The sequence below is a fragment of the Dendrobates tinctorius genome, unplaced genomic scaffold (genome assembly GCF_039654945.1).
Source record: "Dendrobates tinctorius isolate UK_male_01 unplaced genomic scaffold, ASM3965494v1 ptg000196l, whole genome shotgun sequence".
Taxonomy (NCBI): domain Eukaryota; kingdom Metazoa; phylum Chordata; class Amphibia; order Anura; family Dendrobatidae; genus Dendrobates; species Dendrobates tinctorius.
Genome location: NW_027361863.1, coordinates 4,959,847 through 4,980,579, shown reverse-complemented (window position 1 = coordinate 4,980,579; position 20,733 = coordinate 4,959,847). Strand labels below are relative to the sequence as shown.

The 20,733-nt window shown below is 45.8% G+C and overlaps 1 protein-coding gene across 3 annotated transcripts in view; it reads left to right on the top strand.

Annotated features, from left to right (window-relative positions):
- The first annotated feature begins 1,178 nt into the window (after positions 1-1,178).
- Positions 1,179-20,733, top strand: part of R3HCC1L (R3H domain and coiled-coil containing 1 like) — a 56,022-nt gene continuing 36,467 nt past the window's right edge. The window contains exons 1-2 of one of the 3 annotated variants that reach the window (XM_073552825.1): positions 1,179-1,400; positions 5,955-6,030. In XM_073552825.1, the coding sequence (XP_073408926.1) occupies positions 6,025-6,030 (6 nt within the window). In that variant the 5' untranslated portion in view covers positions 1,179-1,400; positions 5,955-6,024. The other 2 variants (XM_073552827.1, XM_073552826.1) reach the window with 2 other exon arrangements.

Here is a 20,733-nt window from a genome sequence, read left to right as displayed (position 1 = left end):
ATTCTCTTCGTTTGGAGGAAAGACCATTTCTGCACCAGCATAGAAGAGGGTTCTTCACGGTAAGAGCAGTGAGGCTCTGGAATTCTCTTCCTGAGGAAGTGGTGATGGCCAACTCACTGAATGAATTTAAGAAAGGAATGGAGGCTTTTCTTGTGAGTAACAGTATAGAAGGTTATGAATAACAGAATATTATAGGTAGATGGTTGACCCAGCTTAGGGGAAGGAATTTTTTTCCCTATGGAGAAAATTGGCTTCTACTCTGTGGGTTTTTTGCCTTCCCCAGGATCAACAATGCAGAACAGCTGCACTAAAAATAGGCTGAACTATATGGACATAAGTTCTTCCTTCAGCCTTCAAAACTATGTTACTATGCATGTATGTGGGCACTCTGCCTAGTGCTTTGTATTCACACCTCTTAGTTCCTCTGCAGTGATCATTTTGTGTCATGACCACCATTTTATGATGAGCCTCCATTCCTGCAGTAGGAGGAGGTGTTAGGCTGTGTGCACACGCTGCGGATTTTGCTGCGGTTCCGCAGCGGTTTTGGCCGCTGCGGACCCGCAGCAGTTTCTGCTGCGGTGTACAGTACAATGATTCCCTATGGGAATCAAAAACCGCAGTGCAGATGGTGCGGAATTTTCCGCGCGGATTATCTGCGGTTTTCAATCCGCAGAAAGAATTGACATGTCAATTCTTTCTGCGGATTCTCCTGCGGTTTGCCATCTCCTCCATTGAGGAGATGAAAAACCGCAGGGCAAAACTGCAGAGCAATCCGCAGGTAAAACCGCAGGTCTTTTGACCTGCGGTTTCACCTGCGGATTTTACAAAATCTGCGCGGATGAATCTGCACCTAATCCGCAGCGTGTGCACACAGCCTTATACCCCAGCACCTGCCAGCATTAGTCACCTACAGTATATCTCTACATATTGGCCATTTGCACGTTGCTCCATACAATGCAACAATTGCTTTATGACACCAGTGGGGCATAACCCAGGATATATTAATGCATATAGCTTACTCCTGACATAACTGTCCCTCGGGGGTTTTTCTTTTTCTGTGTGGCATATTGTTTTTTATTTGTTGTGTGTCAATAACATGGAGGATTACTCACAGGCCTCGGTCTTATTTACTAGGCCGCTATAGGCCCTTATAGGAGCACTGCGGCCAAACCTCCTACAATACACAGAATATAGCTGCACTTTCTGCTCCTGCTTCTCTGATATCAGGATTTTGCTTCCTGCGGGCCATTTCCAGTCAGTTCAGTAGTATAACGTAACGAGGGAAGTTTGTCCCAGCCGCCGCCCCGTAGCCCGAGGACGGCAGCGCGTCACGTGACCAGAAGCAGTTACAGCTAGTCAGCGACACTTTAGAGGCTTCGGCGGAGGGAGATGGTTGTGATGTGAGTGCTCTGCCCGGGGACTGGGCTGTACTGGGATATACTGGCTCTGTGCTCTAGTGCAGAGAACGTCCTGCTGTGGTGGATGTACAAGTCTCAGCAGCTACGTATGATAACAAGCTCTGGCGCTGCTGAGACTTCTAGTGTCCTGAGGGAGACTGTGTGAAGCTGTGGAGGAGGACTACAAGTGCCATCCTGCCCTGCTAGATTTCTGTTGGACTCCCAACTGTCACTTGGTACCTGCTCTGTAGCTGCTGTAGGACTACAAATCTCAGCAGATAGGTATTGTAAGCTCTATGGCTGCTGGGACTTGTAGTGTCCGAGCTGTAGCCCCGGGATATTGTGTGATGGTTACTGGTGTGAAGCTGGTGAGGGACTACAAGTGCCATCCTGCCCTGCTAGATTTCTGTTGGACTCCCAACTGTCACTTGGTACCTGCTCTGTAGCTGCTGTAGGACTACAAGTCTCAGCACCCCTCACCCAGTGAATCGACCTTATAACACCGGCCCATTCCTGCCTATGGGAGGCTTGTAGTGTTTGAGGGGGATTTTGGTGCTGAGGGAAATGACATTTATCTTCAGGTCCCCGATCCGACCTTCCCTGACCCCGTCTCTCAGGGTAGAGCGCCCCCCTGTGCATCATTCATGTCTATGAGGCTGTCGGGCTCAGGTCTGTACTCCATCTTGGGAGACTCAGTTCGGTCTCAAGCCGCCCCAAGTGTCGGCAGCAATGGTTAGTGGAGCCCTCGGCGTCGCCCGACACCCAGCGCTATGTCAGGGATTTTCTGTAAAGACTTCATTGCAAGTCCCATGTGACTGCGACTAATCCGAGGTTTAGCCTTTTTATTTTTTTTAGCCAGTAAAAAAGAAATAAAATTTAAAAAAAAAAAAAAAAAAACGAGACCTAGTCACGGACAAGAGGCAGACAGCTTGTTTTTGGTTGTAGAAAACATGTCACCGCAGTCCAAGAGCAGGTTCCGATGAGCGGGGGCAGAGGAAAAAAAAATGACGCCAAGGCCTGTTTCACACGTCAGTTTTTTCCCGTCAGTCAAGATCCGCCAATTTTTTTTTTTTTAAAAGGGGCGGATCCATTTTTTACACCCATAGACTTACGTTATTGTACGGATCCGCCAAGATTTTAGCGGCTCCCGGGCGGATGAGACGGACCCTGCAACGTTTTTTTGCAGTGACGGTTCGCTATTTTCACTCCGGGAAGCATTATAACCCTTAACTACTGTCCCGTGAGGCGCTAAAATCTCTCATCATGATCGTGAGATGCCTGCTCCCGGATCATGCCCACTCTCTTCTCGCGGCTCCCGATCCTCTCTTCCCGCGGCTCCCGGATCATGCCCGCGAGTTCCCCGCTCTTTTCTCGCGGCTCATACCAGCTCTCTTCTCGTGGCCCCGCTACATCGGCGGTACTTTTTTTTCAGGACTGCAGTTCCTTTAACACTCCTAGATCGGCGGATCCCGTCAAACCAACGGTCCGGTGGCTCCCGTTGGTGTTTCGACAGACATGGATCCGTTCTCCACCCTTTTGGCGGCTGGCAACTGACTGGAAAAATGTAAGTGTGAAACAGGCCTTAGTCGTCCCATGTGTTTGTTGTTTTTTATTTAAATTTTACATGAACAAATTAATAAATAAAAAGGTCATCTATAGTGATGAGCGAACGTGCACGGATAAAGTGTTATCTGAGCATGCTTGGGTGCTGACAGAGACTTCGGCGCACTCGAAAAATATGTTCGAGTCACCTCGGCTGTTCGACAACCACAACACATGCAGGGATTGCCTAAGAAACAGACAATCCCCGCATTTGTTGTCTAACAGCCGTGAGACATGCAGCCACGGGGACTGAAACATATTATTCAAGCACGACGAAGACACTCAGTTAGCACCCGAGCATGCTCAGATAACACCTTATCCCAGCACATTCGCTCATCGCAAGTCAAATACAGTTTCCTATATTATTTTTATTTTTTTTTTGGACAGATTGACTTATAATGGGGCAGAATACAGATCAGAGTAATACCTGTTGCAATTTTTTTTTTTTTATTTTCACAAGCAGACCATCGATCTTTTAATCGTCATGCTCCAATAATATGTTCGAGACCCCACGGCTGCATGTCTAATGGCTGTTAGACGCAATACATGCAGGGATTGACTGTTTGTTAGAAATCCATGCATGTGTTGGGTCTGTCAAACAGCTGCAAGACATGTGGGTCGCCCTCCCATGGCTGTGGGGTACCGGGCCGGTGTCGGCGGGATGTGTCACAGCAGCGGTGACCCGGTCTGTGGCCCTGGGCGCCCAATTAATGGGGGAAATTGAATGGTAGAATGTAGTGAATGGAATAGTTCTTGACGCCACCTGTGGTGTTCGGCAAGTGAGATGTTAGGACGACGCTGCATGCAGATCCTCTGGGGCTGGTGGTGTGTTGCAGCCAAGATGGTGAAGTTCCCCACAGGTGGAGCTGTAGCCCCAGGGCAGTGTAGATGTAGGGGAAGAGGAGAGGCACAAGCGGTGTAGAAGCTGGTAACCAGATGTAGCGGTGCTGGGTGCGTTGGCGCAAGAATGAATGGAGGACACCAGGGCTTGTAGTTCCAAAGCTTTACTCACAGTCTGTAGTACACACAGGTGCCTGCCTCCGTGCTGTGTCCTCCGGGTCAGGGACTCGGTCAACCTCCAGGTCAGATGGAATGCTCCCTTCCAACGCTCCGCCAACATGTACCTTTCTGAACGTCTCCTCTATAGCGCCTTTAAGGCTATGTGCACACGTAACGGAACTCTCGCGGAAATTACCGCGAGAATTCCGGAATTCCATTCCGCGGGAAAATCACATTTTAAATTCCCGCGATTTTCCCACGGAAAAACTAGCATTTTGCAAGCGTAATTAGCTTGCAGAATGCTAGCGTTTTCCAAGCGTTCTATAGCATCGCTTGGAGAACTGATTGACAAGTTGGTCACACTCGTCAAACATAGTGTTTGACGAGTGTGACCAACTTTTTACTACTGAGGCCGCCTATGCAGCATCAGTAGTAAAAGATAGGATGTAAAAAAAAAAAATACTGTTATTCTTACCTTCCGATGTCCCGCGCATCCGTTCCCAGTAATCCTTTGCGAAAATGCCCGCGATGGCGTCCGTTCTCGTGGGATCGCGACGTCTCGCGGTAATTCTCGATGACGCCGCACGAATGACCGCAAGACTTCGCAATCCCGCGAGAACGGACGTCATCGCGGGCATTTTCGCAAAGGATTACTGGGAACGAGAGCGTGGAGAGAGGCGGGAAGGCTGCGCGGGACGCCGGAAGGTAAGAATAACAATATTTTTTATTTTAAATTCTATTTTTTACAGGGATATGGTACCCAAAGCCCGGAGGACAGTCTCCTCTCCTCCGGGCCGTGGGTACCATCCGCAAATGTTCTGCTTACTTTCCGCATGGTGTGCACAGCCACATGCGGGAAGTAAGCGGAACAATACATTCCTATGGGTGCGGGATCGCTGCGATTCCGCAAAATAATGAGCATGCTGCGTTTTTTACCGCAAAGCGATTCCGCCGCGGTAAATACCGCAGCATTAGCACAGCATTGCGGAATCCCATAGGAATGCACGGGATGCTTATTTTTCACGTTTTTGCGTTAAAATCGCGCGGTTAAAACCGCCGCGGAAACGCGAAAAAAAACGCCACGTGTGAACTCAGCCTTAGTGTGAAGATCTCCTAGTACTGAGTTACACTGGAGTGCCTCCTGACAGATGTTACCAAGAACTCTACTTGTACGGCAGACAGCTGTAGCCTGCTTCGGGGACTCCTCACTCCTGAGTCCCGGCTCACTATCCAAGTTGCTGTTGTGCCCCAAGTCTTAGATGGGAGTATTGCATTTACAGCCCACTACTCCACCGGTGTCTGCTGCAGAACCATTAGCATCCATACAACCTCGGGGACCGGGCCACGGCCTTGCGCTTAGAACTTCTAGGCAGGGTTCTCTCCTAACCCACGTCCTCTGTTCCCTTTTACTCCTTCGTTCCGTACTAATCTCTCTCTCTTATGGAAGATCAGGTTTCAGTTCAATGTCTTTCTCCTTCTTTCCTTTCCCGTGCCAGCAGACCCAGGTCACTCAGGTCTGCTGCAGCACCTCCTTCCTCCATCCCTCTCTCAGGGATCTTCTTTCCTCACTCCTCTCTGAGTGGCTTCATCTCCCAGACTGACCTGTAATCCTAAACCTTCCCGCTCTTTTATGTATTCTCAACTCCACCCACCTCACAGCATGTTTAGTGTTCTAAGCAGGGAACCACCAAAGGTGCTCTGCTACTCTCTAAGCAAAGAGCCGCAATGTGGCTTTGCTGAACTACTCTGTTGTGTGGGGTGTGAGTGTTGGAGCGTGGTCAGGAGCCTCCAACTTACCTGGATGGTGGGGTACCCACACCTCAGGAGGAGGTGCAGTACCTCTGTGGCGTCACACATGCAGCACCCGAGCATGTTCCCTCATCACTACTGACGGCACATTCGCTTTGAGCCTTAAATATTTCTGTTATTTTACTTTTATTATTTGTTCCCTTGCAGAGTGGCGAGCGCATCAGGAGCTTAAAAAAACAAAAATCTTAATATTGGAGGAGACTCATAACTTCTGGATATGCAGGTCAGTGACTTGTACTGTATGACCTCTCCTGGGCGGTAGTAATAGACCAGCTACTTATTATATCGGTGTCACAAGCTGATCCGCTGCCGTGTCATACGTGCAACATATGGTTGTATTTTCTCTTTAGCCTCTATTATCGAGATGACCCTTATTATAAAATATAATTGTTGGGCAGCTGAGCTTTAAGGTAATTGTATGTACGGTAATCTGAATTATTACTTTTATCTTATGACTATCGACTGTGAATTTGTAGCTCTAAATGTGACAGGGGTTTTGGATAATTGAGAATTTTGCAATTTTATTATATGGTTTGTATCTAAATTCCAATACCTTTTTTTTTTGTGTCCAAGTGATAAAGTTGCATTGTTTGTCAAAAGAGCACTTAGATGAGGCTTCATTCAGTCATATTGTGTTAAATTGTAACTGTATTTTTCGGATGGAATATTCCTCCCCGCACAGGACTTGTAAACCGGACATTTAACAATATGGATCCTTGAATAGTGCACTGTACAACAACAAAATTGATGCCAGTCTTGTAGTAATCCGATGTATCAGAGCTGAGAAATCAAACTTTAAAACCACATGCAAATTAGCCAGGAAGTGCATTGGAGGCGTGGTTATATCCTCCATATGTATTGACACCCCACCCCCAGTGCACATCATGGCTAATTTGCAAGTGGTTTAAAAGCTTGATTTCCCAGCGCTGGCACAATAAATTGCTACAGCACAAGTCTAATTTTAATTGTCCCACTAGGACCTGGACAGTGATATCATTCCTGACAGGTTCCCTTTAACCCCCAAAGCAAAGTCAACTGTGGCACCCCCTCGCATGCACCAGCTCCCATTGCCCTCCCCTCCCCACCCTTGTGGCGCACCGATGGGTTACCTTTGCAACTGGGGCCCTACTGAAAGCCCCCTTGGCAGCCATCTTGGTGCTCCTATGAAGTTCATCCACAGGCTGAGCTTCACTGGAGACCAAGATTTTCACTATATACTGCAGATATTACAAAACAGAGTGTGACCAGCATCACGTTCATGACCTTTTCGGCCCCCAGCCTTGGACGTAGCGCCATAGTGCCGTCAACCAAAAGACTGTCTCCACAGGGCACGTATGTGCGGACTTCAGAAGGACAGCCTCTCGAGTGACGTCAATGCTGGAGCCTGCGAAAGGAAACCATCAGGAGGATGGCATAAGCACATGACCGGAAATGGAGCAAGAAAAGCAAATTAAAACATTTTAAAAAAAATTTCGTTTACGGCTCCTTTGGTCAAAATAAAAAAAACAAACAGTGCTTGCAGACCTCAGTGCAAAGAAAACAAGTTATTAATTATTTAGAAACAACTATACTAATGTTTTAACTCAGGAAGAGTTCAGAAATCAATATTTTGTGGAATAACCATGATTTTTAATCACAGCTTTCAGGCATCTTGGCATGCTTTCCACCAGTCTTTCACACTGCTTCTGGTGCAAAAATGTAAGCAGTTCTTCTTTGTTTGATGGCTTGTGACTATCCATCTTCCTCTTGATTACATTCCAGAGGTTTTCACTGGGGTTCTGGTCCGGAGATTGGGCTGACCATGACGGGGTTTTGATGTGGTGGTCTCTTAATGTTTGCCAGAGCTGTGTGTGTATATATATATATATATATATATATATATATATATATATATATATATATATAATCTCTATCTCCATCTGTTTGTTTTTATTTGTTCTCGACATGGATCAGAAATGCCAGAAGGGAAAATAATTCTAGAACCGATCCCAAAGATTTCTATGGGACTGTCCTAATTCATCCGAGTACATCAGGTGTTTTTCACTACTTTGGTCCTAGAGCTGTATCAGAAAATGCAGCATGTAGGGTCCAATTCACTATTGAATTTGTGTAAAAAAATTTTGTGTAGTTTTTGACTTTTTACTTTGTTTTCTATTAACTTGTGCCTTTTTTTAAAACCTATTTTTATCCGGTCTCCTGTTTTTTTTTCCATGTTTGTCATTGTGGATGGAGTTTTGGGTTTGCAGATGTTTTTGGCTGATCCATCAGTTGTGACTTTTTAAAATGAAAAGTGATTAAAAAAAAAAAAATGATGAATGGAGTCGATGTTGTTTTCTGATCTATTGACGCTAGACTGGTGCACCACATTCCATCATCTTCATTAGGCTTAAAGGGGTTGTCCAGGCTTGGGGCATTGGGTTGCATGCCAACTAGACATACGCGGCTTTACTCAATCCAAGTGAAATGGGTGAGGCCATAGACGTCTAGTCGGAATGTGGCCGGAAGTATGCATTGTTAATCATCGCTGTGTACAGTGTGAGGATTCACAAGTGCGCAGACTTGAGCACCAAGTCTGGACAAACCCCTTCAACTGACTGGATGTAAATCATTTATCAGTTACATCCGAAGACTATATAGGCAAATGCACTCGACATGGAAAGACCTGCCCACATCCCGTCCCCGAAGCACAAACCTGTTCATCATCATAGTGACAGACTGTGTTTTGGAGCGGCCAGTGGGCAGGACTTTCCTTGGTTTTTCTGGCTTAGAGCAGGAAGATAAGACTCTGCCTACAGGTTGCCCCGAATCACGGGAATCTCATTAGCTCAAAACTTCTACACAAGAACCACAAGACAGATTTCTTCACCCCAGGTATCATTTTAATCAGTATAACGGCGCTGACCTGTCAATGTCTCTAGTTTACATAGCAAAATACTACTGACAGGTTCACTTTGTCGGCTTTATGTGTCCGACATTAACAGTTTGAGTGCGGAGAATGATATTTGGATTGGCCTCGCATTGTACCTCCCAGCCTTATGCCGGCTTCTTGTGCCCAACAATGACTGTTCGAGTGCAGACCGCCATGTCCGAATTGGCCTCGGGTCCCCTGACCTGCGCCCAGCAGGCACATGAGCATATACATTAAACAGCAATATTATAACACAAATGGGTATTATACAACTAAATTTAAACCCTTTCTGACATCCGACGTACTATCCCGTCCACGGTACCCGGGCCCGTATGACCGTGGACGGGATAATACGTTGGGCCCTTTAATGCGATACCGCGACTTAAGTCGCGGTGATCGCATTAAAATTCCGACGCCATCTCACCTTACAGAAGATGGCGTCGGCCTCCCGGGCTGCGATCTCGCCCCCCCCCCCCCCCCCCCGGCATCCAGAGCGCTGTGATTGGCTGTTCAATTCTGAACAGCCATTCCCAGCATTTCTCATTGTATCAGCTTGGCTGAAACAATGATGTCCTAGGCTAGGATCGGAGTACCGATGTACTCGATCCTAGAGCCGGTGCCTGGCGTTGCCAGGCACCGGCAAAAAGCACCCGGATTGGCGCGTTAGCCGATCTAATCGATCGCGCCAATCGCAGTGCACAACGGCGCTATATCGCTGCTGTGCCCTGCCAGTACCGGCCCGGATCGGTGCTTTATTAGCACAGATCCTAGGCTGGAGCCTGATGCAGGCCCAGCAGGGCCTGCAGGAGCTGGCTGGCACGATCGATTAGATCGGCGATCGCGCCAACCACAGGGCACAGCTGCGGTCACCATGTGACCGCTCTGTGCCCTGCTGGTGACCTGGACATGACCTGCCTAGTAATCGGAGCTGTGAGCTCCGATTCTAGTCAGTTGCCATGGTCACCAGGCACATCAGGGATTGGTGGATCGATGTAATCATTCGATCCCACCAATGACAGATCACAGCAGCGATGTGACCTGCCCCTGACCTGCCTCTGACCTGTCTGCAGGGGTCCTCACTCTAGCTGAGGATTCCTGCAGAGAGATCGGACGCAGCAAGAGCTCCTGTGCTGGGTATTGTGGTGCCACAACTTGTAGCATCACAATCCCTGCAGAAAAGAAAGAAGAAAAAAAATCGCCAACCGTAAGTGTTCCTGATCCCCTGCCCAATCTATCTTCACCCCCCATCCCTCCACCCTAATCCCCCCCTCCACCCCACTTTTGCGCCACCTCCGTGCGCAGCCGCCTAGCGTTGATCGGTGACGCACTTCACCGATCAACACTCGTGCTCGCTTTTTTTCCTTCCTTTTATGGCAGAATCAGGAATCAAGTTTGACACCACCGGCCTCACAGAAATTGACTTTTTTAAAGTCTTTTTCTCTGAGGATTTTGTTAACCTCATGGTGGAGCAAACTAATTTGTACGCTCATCAATTTTTGGAGCAAAACCCGCGTTCAACATTTTCAAACTGGTCTCCTGTAGACGCAGTTGAAATGACGCAGTTTTGGGGCCTGGTCCTCCATATGGGGATACTGAAGAAGCCGGAAATTTGGCAATATTGGAGTGTTGATATTTTATACAACACTCCAGTGTTCCGAATGGTCATGGCCCGGATGTGTTTTGAGGCCATCCACAAGTTTCTGCATTATTCTGATAATGCACAGTGTCTCGCACGAGATGACCCCAACTTTGACCATCTTTTCAAAATTCGGCCGGTCATCAAACACTTCAACAAAAAGTTTGCTGAAGTGTACGTACCCCAAAGGGACATCTGCGTGGATGAGTCCTTGGTTCACTTCAAGGGAAGGCTGCGATTCCGTCAATACCTGCCCAGTAAGAGGGCCAGGTACGGAATCAAACTCTATAAGCTGTGTGAGAGTACCTCAGGGTACATCCACAGGTTTAGAGTTTACAAAGGGAAGGACACCTGGATTGAACCCCCCGAGTGTCCTCCTTTCCTGGGAGTGAGTGGGAAAATTGTGTGGGATTTGGAGCATCCACTGCTGGTTAAAGGTTATCACCTCTACACTGATAACTTTTATACCAGCATCCCATTCTACAAATCCCTCTCTGAGTGACGTACCACAGCCTGCGGTACTGTCCGCAAAAATCAGAGAGGCCGAAGACGCTACTTGGGCAGATGCTCCGAAAAGGTGAGAGCAGGGCCCAATGTAGCGACCACCTGCTGGTGGTCAAGTACAAGGACAAGAGAGATGTCCATCTCTTGACCACCATACACGGTGATGGCAGTACCCTCTGCACTGTACGGGGTACCTCTACACAGGTCCGCAAACAGACATGTGTAGTGGGGTACAACAAAAACATGGGGGGCGTTGATCAACTCCTCCAACCGTACAATGCATTGAGGAAGGCGGCCAAGGTGTGGTATAAAAAGCTGGCCGTGCACATCGTCCAAATGGCAATGCTCAAAGCATTCCTGCTGTCACAATGTGCATGCCCCAGCGATACGTCGTACCTTCAGTTCCAGGAGGTAGTGGTTAAGGCCCTGATGTTTGGTGCTCAGGAAGGAGCAGGCCCCAGAACTTCTGGAACTGAAGGTGCTCGTATTGTACCAGGTCAGCATTTTGCGGGGGTGGCCCCGCCAACCCCAAGAAAAGGTAAGCCGCAAAAAAGGTGTCGAGTGTGTTACAAAAAAGGAATACGCAGGAACACCACTTATCAATGCGACACCTGCCCCGAAAAACCTGGCCTGTGTATGAAGGATTGCTTCAAATTGTACCACACCTCCGTGCACTACTAATTTACATTAGATTAGTTGGGGGCACATCTAGATTTGTTCTTTGGGGGTCTAGCATCCAAAACGATGTCACATGTGGGTTTTTTTCCTGTTTAGGCACATCAGGGGCTCTGCAAACGGAACATGACGCCAGCAGACCCATCAAAGTCTGCATTCCAAAACATCACTACTTCCCTTTCGAGCCCCGACGTGTGCCTAAGCAGTTTTCTCCCACATGTGGGGTATCGGGGTACTCAGGACAAATTGGACAACAACTTTTGGGGTCCAATTTCTCCTGTTACTCTTGGGAAAATTAAAAATTGGGGACTAAATGATCATTTATGTGGAAACAAAACAGGATTTTATATTTTCACGCCTGGGAATTATAATCTTTAGTGAAACACTTGGGGGTTCAAAGTGCTCACCACACATCTAGATAAGTTCCTTAGGGGTCTAGTTTCCAAAATGGGGTCACTTATGGGGGGTTTCTACTGTTTAGGAACATCAAGGGCTCTGCAAATGGAACATGACGCCCGCAGACCATTCCATCAAAGTCTGCTTTCCAAAACGTCAATACTTCCCTTTCGAGCCCCGACGTGTGCCCAAACAGTGGTTCCCCCCCACATATTGGGTATCGGCGTACTAAGGACAAATTTCACAACAACCATTGGGGTCCAATTTTTCCTGTTACCCTTGGGAAAACAAAATATTGGGGACTAAATGATCATGTTTGTGGAAAAAATGATTTATTTTCACGACCGGGCGTTATAAACTTCTGTGAAGCCCTTGGGGGTTCAAAGTGGTCACCACACATCTAGATAAGTTCCTTAGGGGGTCTAGTTTCCAAAATGGGGTCATTTCTGGGGGGTTTCCACTGTTTAGACACATCAGACGCTCGTCAAACGCGACATGGCGTCCGATCTCAATTCCAGCCAATTTTAGGTTGAAAAAGTCAAACGGGACTCCTTCCCTTCTGAGCCCTGCCATGTGCCCAAACAGTGGTTCCCCCCCACACATATTTGGTCTCAGCGTACTCAGGACAAATTGGACAACAACTTTTGGGGTCCAATTTCTCCTGTTACCCTTGGGAAAATAAAAAAATTGTTGCTAAAATATTATTCTTGTGACTAAAAAGTTAAATGTTCATTTTTTTCCTTCCACGTTGCTTCTGCTCCTGTGAAGCACCTAAAGGGTTAATAATCTTCTTGAATGTAGTTTTGAGTAGCTTCAGGGGTGCAGTTTTTAGAATGGTGTCACTTTTGGGTCTTTTCTGCCATTTAGACCCCTCAAAGTGACTTCAAAAGAAATGGTTCTGTAAGTTTTGTTGTAAAAATTAGAAATCGCTGGTCAACTTTTAACCCTTATAACTTCCTAACAAAAAAAAAAATGTTTCCCAAATTGTGCTGATGTAAAGTAGACATGTGGGAAATGTTATTTAGTAACTATTTTGTCACATATTTCTCTGTTTTAAGGGCATAAAAATTCAAAGTTTGAAAATTGCTAAATTTTCGCCATATTTGTTTTTTTCATAACTAAACGCAAGTTATAGCGAAAAAATGTTACCACTAAAGTGAAGTACAATGTGTCACGAGAAAACAGTCTCAGAATCGCCTAGATCCGTTGAAGCGTTCCAGAGTTATAACCTCATAAAGGGACAGTGGTCAGAATTGTAAAAATTGTCTCGGTCATGAACGTGCAAACCACCCTTGGGGATGAAGGGGTTAAAGGTCACACGGCCCTTAAAAAAAAAAATTGAAGGCAACTGGTATACTCCAAGACATGAATGCAAACAACGAGAAAAAGGAGTGAAAATAACCCGTTTAAAATTTACACAGAAGTCTTTTATTAAGTTATATCATAACATCATAATGAAATAAGAGAAAATGACATGGACAAAGAAATTCCAAAAATGAAGGACACGAGCAAAGCAATGTCCTAGGCAAACACAAATTATATATGGACCGGGACGTCAACCTCCTGTGGACGACATTATGCTGTAACACTGCGTGTTACATAGTCCTACGGCAGTATGGCCAATATAGTAAGTAGAACTTCATTGTAAACACTCCACGTTGGGGGAAAAAACCTGCCACTATTACTGCAATTGTACTGAGACACCCATCGTCAAATAAACAAATATCAGAGTCATTTAAAGGGATCTTACCCATATAAGTCGTTGTGTGCCAACAGACCACGCAGCCCCAACTCGTGTTTCGCGTGGGCTTCCTCAGAAGGCATAGTGTTGTGCTCAAAAGTTTACATACCCCGGTTCATGCTAGACAGTCCAGGAATTTACAGGAACTGGAGGCTTTTTGCCAAGAAGAGTGGGCAGCTTTACCATCTGAGAAAATAAAGAACCTCATCCACAACTACCACAAAAGACTTCAAGCCGTCATTGATGTTAGAGGTATTAAGAAATGGGGTATGTAAACTTTTGATCAGAGTCATTTGGATGTTTTGAGTTGTCATTATGATTTAAAAAGAGAAAATACAGTAGTTTGACAATAAATGGCTTCACCCAACCACTAATCATGAGTGGAGAAAAAGGTTTGGTGTTATCATTCATATTCTCTGAAAAAAAGGCCAAGAAAGCAAAAATTCTGCCCAGGGTATGTAAACTTTTGAGCACAACTGTATGTGGCTGTGGAACGCCAGACACGTGTTTGCAGCCTTATAACGGAAATCGGCAATGTACCGATCCCTCACATTGATCATTCAGCGCTAGGTTCACACTCTATGAAAGCCATAAAGTGAGGAAGGAAGAAAACAAAGGTATCGCTGCAAAATAACAAGCAAGCCGCACTTTAATTACTCTTATTGTTACTTATTTTTTTATGCAGAAAACAGTATTGCATAGGCAGCAGATGCTTTCTACTTCTAACATCTATTGTAAAAAAAGACAATGAAGACCTCCAAAGCTGTGCTTTACTGGGATTTTAACCCTTTTCAGTAAATTGCAGGAAAAATATTGGAAATAAAGTTTTTTGTTTTTTTTTTTGTTTTTTTTTTTAATAAAGTACCTTTCACCAGGTCAAATGTAACCAGTTTTTGCTGTCATTTTATTCTCTGCTCCTCTGAGTATGCCGTGTTTTTTATTTTATCTTTTTAAAATCCACTATATGGCTCCAGAGATGTTGGCCACTTTTTATTACTGCAAATGTTTATGGTGTTTACCAAGGGGGCAGTGCTCACCGCGTGATAGTGTAGGACATCCTAAAGACACGCCCCGGAGGATCTTGTGAGCCAGGCCACCATGGTAGAGATGAGAAAAATTAGCACTAAATAAGAAAGGTCATAGCTTTAGAACCGTATAGTAAATTAATCAATAAAATAATCAAGGGAGCAACAGGAATAAAATAAGAGCAAAAAATAGCCACTTTAGACCTTGTGACAGGTTTTCTTTAACTCTTTAAAAGTAGTTTTCTAATATCAATATATTGATGGCGTATAGTTAAGGTAGACCATGTAAGGGGTTTTCTGCCCCTTAGTTTTCTAAAAAGATTAAAATATTAGACTATAGATACTAACCGGTTCCTCTGCTGCTCCTCTCTCCCAGTAGCTGTTCTCTTCCAGTTTCCTCACCTCTTTTATTGTAGTCAGCATGTGACCACTGCAGCCAATCAGTGTCTGCAGCGATTGGCTACAGCTTTTAAGAGGCGTCCACACCAGAAGGGGAGATCAGCAGAGAACACGGCCAATGGGATGGAAAAGCAACTCGGGATCAGTAGGTGAAAATATAATGCTAGATGTGGGCCCGATGCTATCGCATCGGGAGGGCAGTGAGTGTGGGGTGTGTCCCGCCGCTGCTTGCCCACCCACCTCCGTGCAGTCACAGCCAGCAGGAAAGATGGTGGTTTGCGGCTTGTGCTGGAGATGGGGTGCGACGCCACCAGAGGGCGCCCGCACCCCATCTCCAGCACAGGCCACAAGCCGCGGTCTTTCCTGCCGGCTGTGACTGCACACAGGTGGGTGGGCAAGCAGCGGCGGGGGGTCCTGCGTGGGTGTCCCGCTACTGCGGAAGGGCCTGGTACTGTCAGCAGGTGCCATATTGGAATACCCATCACTTGGGTATTCCAATATGGCGATCGGCGTACTTCCTATGCGGCGCGATTGATTGTGGGATTCGATATGTAATAGATTTTCAGGACGTCTCTTCTGACAGCACCATCAGGTGGTAGTCCTTAGCATAGTTATCCTTGGTAGGGAAAGGAACACACAAGAGGATAAAAGACCCTCCCTCTACCACCCACCAGTGTTTTTCTCTGTTCCTATTGGGGACAGACGCAAAGGAGGAGCGCTCGTGGCGCAGAAGTTACCTGTCAGTCGAGCAGGAGCTCCTTATTGCTGGGTGCAGAAAGGAAGATCAGAGGGGTCCATCTCTCTCTCTCTCCTTCCTCCTGCAGCAGAATCCAGAGGCAGACACATCGCTGAACACATCGCTGGCCCTCAGCCTGGCCAGTAGAGCTTTGGGCTCCTGGTTTGAGGCACTTCCTTGTCATGGGGGGCTCTCGGCTCACATTTCTCCAACTCTGCTCGCGCGGCAGGAGTATGCAGCCAAAATGCCGGCATGCAGAGAGCATTTATGGTTACAGGGGGATGAGCTGTAAGCCTCTAGTGCCCGGTGTGCGTTCCAGTGTGGACTGCACTTCCGAGATTTAAAAAAATAAAAAAAGTGCGCTAAGATCCACCGAATTATAGGTGGAGGCGCTTTTTGACGATTCAAATGAAAGCCAGGTGATGTGGTACTATTTATTGCACTACGAGGGGGGGAGCCGAGTTACCTGTGCAGTGAGACAGTCAGCAATGGAAGAACAAAACACTGGCCGTTGTGATACCCCTACTGAATCCTTGGGACAAGAGTGATATTGAAGTTTAATCAGACTTACTGAGTTTTTTTTCCACCTGGTATCTATACTATATTATATATGACTTTTATCCCTTTAGGATAAAGATGTTCCTAAAAGATCTATGACCCCTTCTGTTTCTAAGAAGATGGCTCTAGGAGGTCCCTTCCAACTCTACGATTCTATGAAGAAAGGGCCACATGCAGCATGAAACTTCCTGACACATATAGGAAACGGTTATGTCCAGAGTGTATTGCTAAAGTGGTAAGGGAAGAATATTCCTCCTTCATGACCGAGAAGAGGGCCATGGTCGGAGAAGAGGTTCAAAATTCTGTAACGGGGCTAGTTTGCCCACAGTCCTCCCAGACTGCGCCTAGGCAACAAAGACCGCGATGGGATATGGAGTAGAATTCAGAAGAAGACGACTTGTATTATGCTGACCCTCAACAAAAGGAAGGTGAACCCCAGCCTTACCAGAGGAGAAAAAGAAATACTTTTTCTGTTTGGAAGATACTGATACGCTCCTGCAGACAGTGAGGAATACAATGAAAGTTGAGGAGACCTACCAATCCCCCTCAATACAGGATGAGATGTTTCGGAGGTTAAGGTTCCGAAGGAATAGAGTATTCGCAGTCAATAAACACATACATGCTATGATCTTAAAGGAATGGAAAGACTTAAGAGAAGAGACTGATTATCAGTTCTCATCTTCCATTCGAGTCAGAAGAGATGAAATTATGGTAGGAAGTCCCCAAGATCGACATCCCTATAGCCAGAGTGGCCAAAGAAACATCTATTACTTTTGAGGATTTATCATGCTTAAGTGATCCTATGGACAGGAAGGCAGATGGGCCACTCAAGAGAACTTGGGAGTCTTTGGCAGCAATTATTAGGCTATGTGCCCACAGTAGCGTTTTTAAACGCTCAGGAAACGGGTCTCCTTCCCAGAATACGTGCGTTTTTGATGCTTTTTTTGCCGCGCGTCTTTTGGACTATAGGAAATAGCCAAAAACGCGGACCTAAGTGGAAATTAATGAACATGCTGCATTTTTTTACTGCTAAGCGTTTCCTTAGTGGTAAAAAACACATCCATTGGCACAAAAAGGCCAAAATGCATTAAAATGAATGGGATGCTTCTTTTAAGCGTTTTTGATGCGGTCTGACCCCGAAAAACGCATAAAAAATGCTAAAAAAAAAACGCAACGTGGGCACACAACCTTAAAGCTAATATAACTGCTACCTCTGTATCATGATCCACGTACCCATGGATAGATGAGCTAGAGGGTCACCATAGAAAGAAGACACCAAAGACGAGGTCCTGGAATACATTCCCTTACTCAAAATGGCAACGGAGTTTATGGCCAACACCTCCGCTGAATCAATCTGATTCGCAGCAAGGAAAGGGGCGCTCTCCAATGCTGTAAGATGGGCTATTTGGCTTAAGATGTGGTCAGGGGATATCCACTCAAAAGACAAGCTGTGTTCCATTGCCTTTTCCGGGCTCCAAGTATTTGGCCCTGTAGTGGACGACATGCTAGAGAGAGCCTCGGATGATAAAGGGTTTCCAGAAAAGGACCGGATCCCACCAGAAACCGGATTATACAAGTAAAGGGAAAACGTGTATATAGAGCGGCCCCAAAGGAGGCAGAGGAAGGAATACCTTTCTCAATCTGAGAACTAAAACAGGAAGACAATGACGCCAAGGAAGTGGGGGGGCCTTATCCCAGTGGTAATGATATTTCATATTAGACAAGAAATCGTCTTGCGTTTCTATTGCCAAAACTATAACGATAGTTGGGAACTTGTCTGCCATTCTCTAAAAATAAGAACAGTCCTCCAAAACCTTGAGGCCACAAAAAGTGGAGATAGATTCCAATCTGTTTGTTCAGTTTGTAAGGAAGAATAAGGGGAAGAAGATGTCAAAACTAACCTTGGCAAGATGGATTAAGTCGGTAATCAGTCTGACCGATTTGGTAGTAGGAAGAGCAGTAAAGACATAATGGGCAGAATGAGCGGGGGCCTCGGTGAACCAAATCTGCAGAGCAGAAACGTGGAAAAGCCTTAACGCCTTTTGCAGACATTATAAGTTGAATATTTTATCAGGCCAAAAGATGGCCTTTGGGAGGAAAGTCCTCCAAGCACTGGTCCCTCCCTGAATGTATTCTCTGATATTCTCCTGATGGTGCTGTCAGGAGACAAGTCCTGGAAAGTAAGAATTAGTCCTACTGGTAATTAGGTTTCCAGGAGTCCATCATGACCGCACCCATTACATCCCCTCCCCTTAGATTTACAGTCTATGTGAAAGCAACGTATGTAGTGGAAACCGTAATAAAATAGAGTTGCACCCATCTTGGCGTGGTGCTTGGAAGGTGGGTGGTGGAGAGAGGGTTGTTTCAACCGCTTGCGTGTTCCTTTCCCTGTCAGAGATACAAAAGACTACCTCCTTATGGTGCTAACATGAGACTCCTGGAAACCGAATTACCGGTTGGACTAATTCCCAGCATATTCAGCATAGAAATAATTCATACACCGTAACCTTTTAGGGCAAATAATGCCGATTTTACAGAACTCAGCCCCAGGATATCAATAACGTTCCCTCCTTAGCTTGTCCTGGTTCTCAGGCTTTTGACCACGGCACTGAGAGCTTTTACGGCCGTGATTACCGTCTAATCCGATCCCGGCAGTGGCAGCCGTCCTACCACCGTAGCAGTGCCCGTGTAATCGCCTTGGCATAATAGCACGTCATAGTGTCTCCACCACCCTTGATATATTATGTCTTGGTGGGGGAAAGGGTTAAAACAGAACCCAAACTAACCTTGTTTGTATATTGCAGCATGAATGAAAGGGATTAGTGGGTCACTGCTGATTTTTCCCTTTTGTAGGTGAAAATTCTTTGTAAGTGGTCTTTATTACCGCATCTCCATATGGCGGTTGTTATAATTCCGCATGTATTCTCCGCGTATGCCTGGGATAATTAATATGTGACAGCTCCTATGGCGGCCAATGCTGTGTGCAGAATTTGCATTCTCCAGGCCCGGAGTGGGAGATCGATGTCGGAGCTGACTTGTGTAGTCTCATTATAACTCTGCTAATTACATAGGTAAAATCTATTCCGCACAGATTCTTTTCCGCAGATAGGATTTGCTACCATGTCCCAGTCTTGGGATGAAATAATTACCAGGATGCTCGGCTGTGGTTTCCAGAAAGGAACATCTGCATTGCCATCTCCATCAGAATATTTTATTTCACTGTTTTTTTTTTTTTCTAAATGGGAACATTAAGGGAGCACTGTATCCGAAAATGATCTATTATTGAAATCATGTTTTTATGTTAAATATATTCAAAACGATATATAATTTTTCCATATCACGATACACGTTAAAGAAAGAAAATCAGAAATCTTAAAGTATTCACATTGACCACTAGGCCTAATTCTAGACATACATTTCCAGAAAATATTCTGGAAGTCACTGTTAACAGATGACATTGCACTGATAACACCTCTATATACAGTAGATAACACAGTATCCACCATTCACAATAGTTAATGTCACAGCTCACCTCCTCCTGTACAATGACCGATAACACCTCTAGATACAGTAGATAACACAGGATACACCGTTCACAATAGGTGATATCACAGCTCATCTCCTTCCCCCTCCTCTTAATGTACAATGACTGATAACACCTCTATATACAGTGGATAACACAGGATCCACCCATTCACAATAGGTGACCTTTGCCCAAATTAGACCATGCACAGCGGAGGGGTATTTTTATTTTTCCAAGAAACAGCGCCATTATTGTCTGTGTCTGGTTTTGCAGTATGCCCCAGTTGTCATGAATAGGTGTGTGACCGCCTTCTGTTTTTACTTTTGAATTAAAAGTGATTTTCTCAGGCAGCGTACCAGTAACAGGTACAGTGCAGTTATTATAGGGGCTCAGACATACACAACACAGCACTAGACCACTTAAAAGGCATTTTTGAGGGTGACTGAGTCCCTTTAAATGGACTTTCGTTCTTTGCGTTTACACAGGCATAAATCGAACCCTGATAAACTTTTAATTTCCCATGTGAACACGAGCTTATTCTCTTTCATAGCTGAATGCACCTTCCTTTTTGGATATTCGGACGTACATGTAAACCTTGGAGGACACAGAGTGTCAGAAATGGGTAATTAAAGCCCTTGTAATAAAACCACGTGGCTGTCTCGGTACATAAAGATATAAGCAGTGGCAATATTATCAGGAGGGAGTATTTATGGCGTCTGGTTGATGTCGTCTCATTGCTTGGCCCCATTACCCGTACTGTCCATGGTGGTCTGCTATGCTCTGTTCCTCCTTCTGCGCTGCACCTCCTTTCTGCTGCGCCTCCTT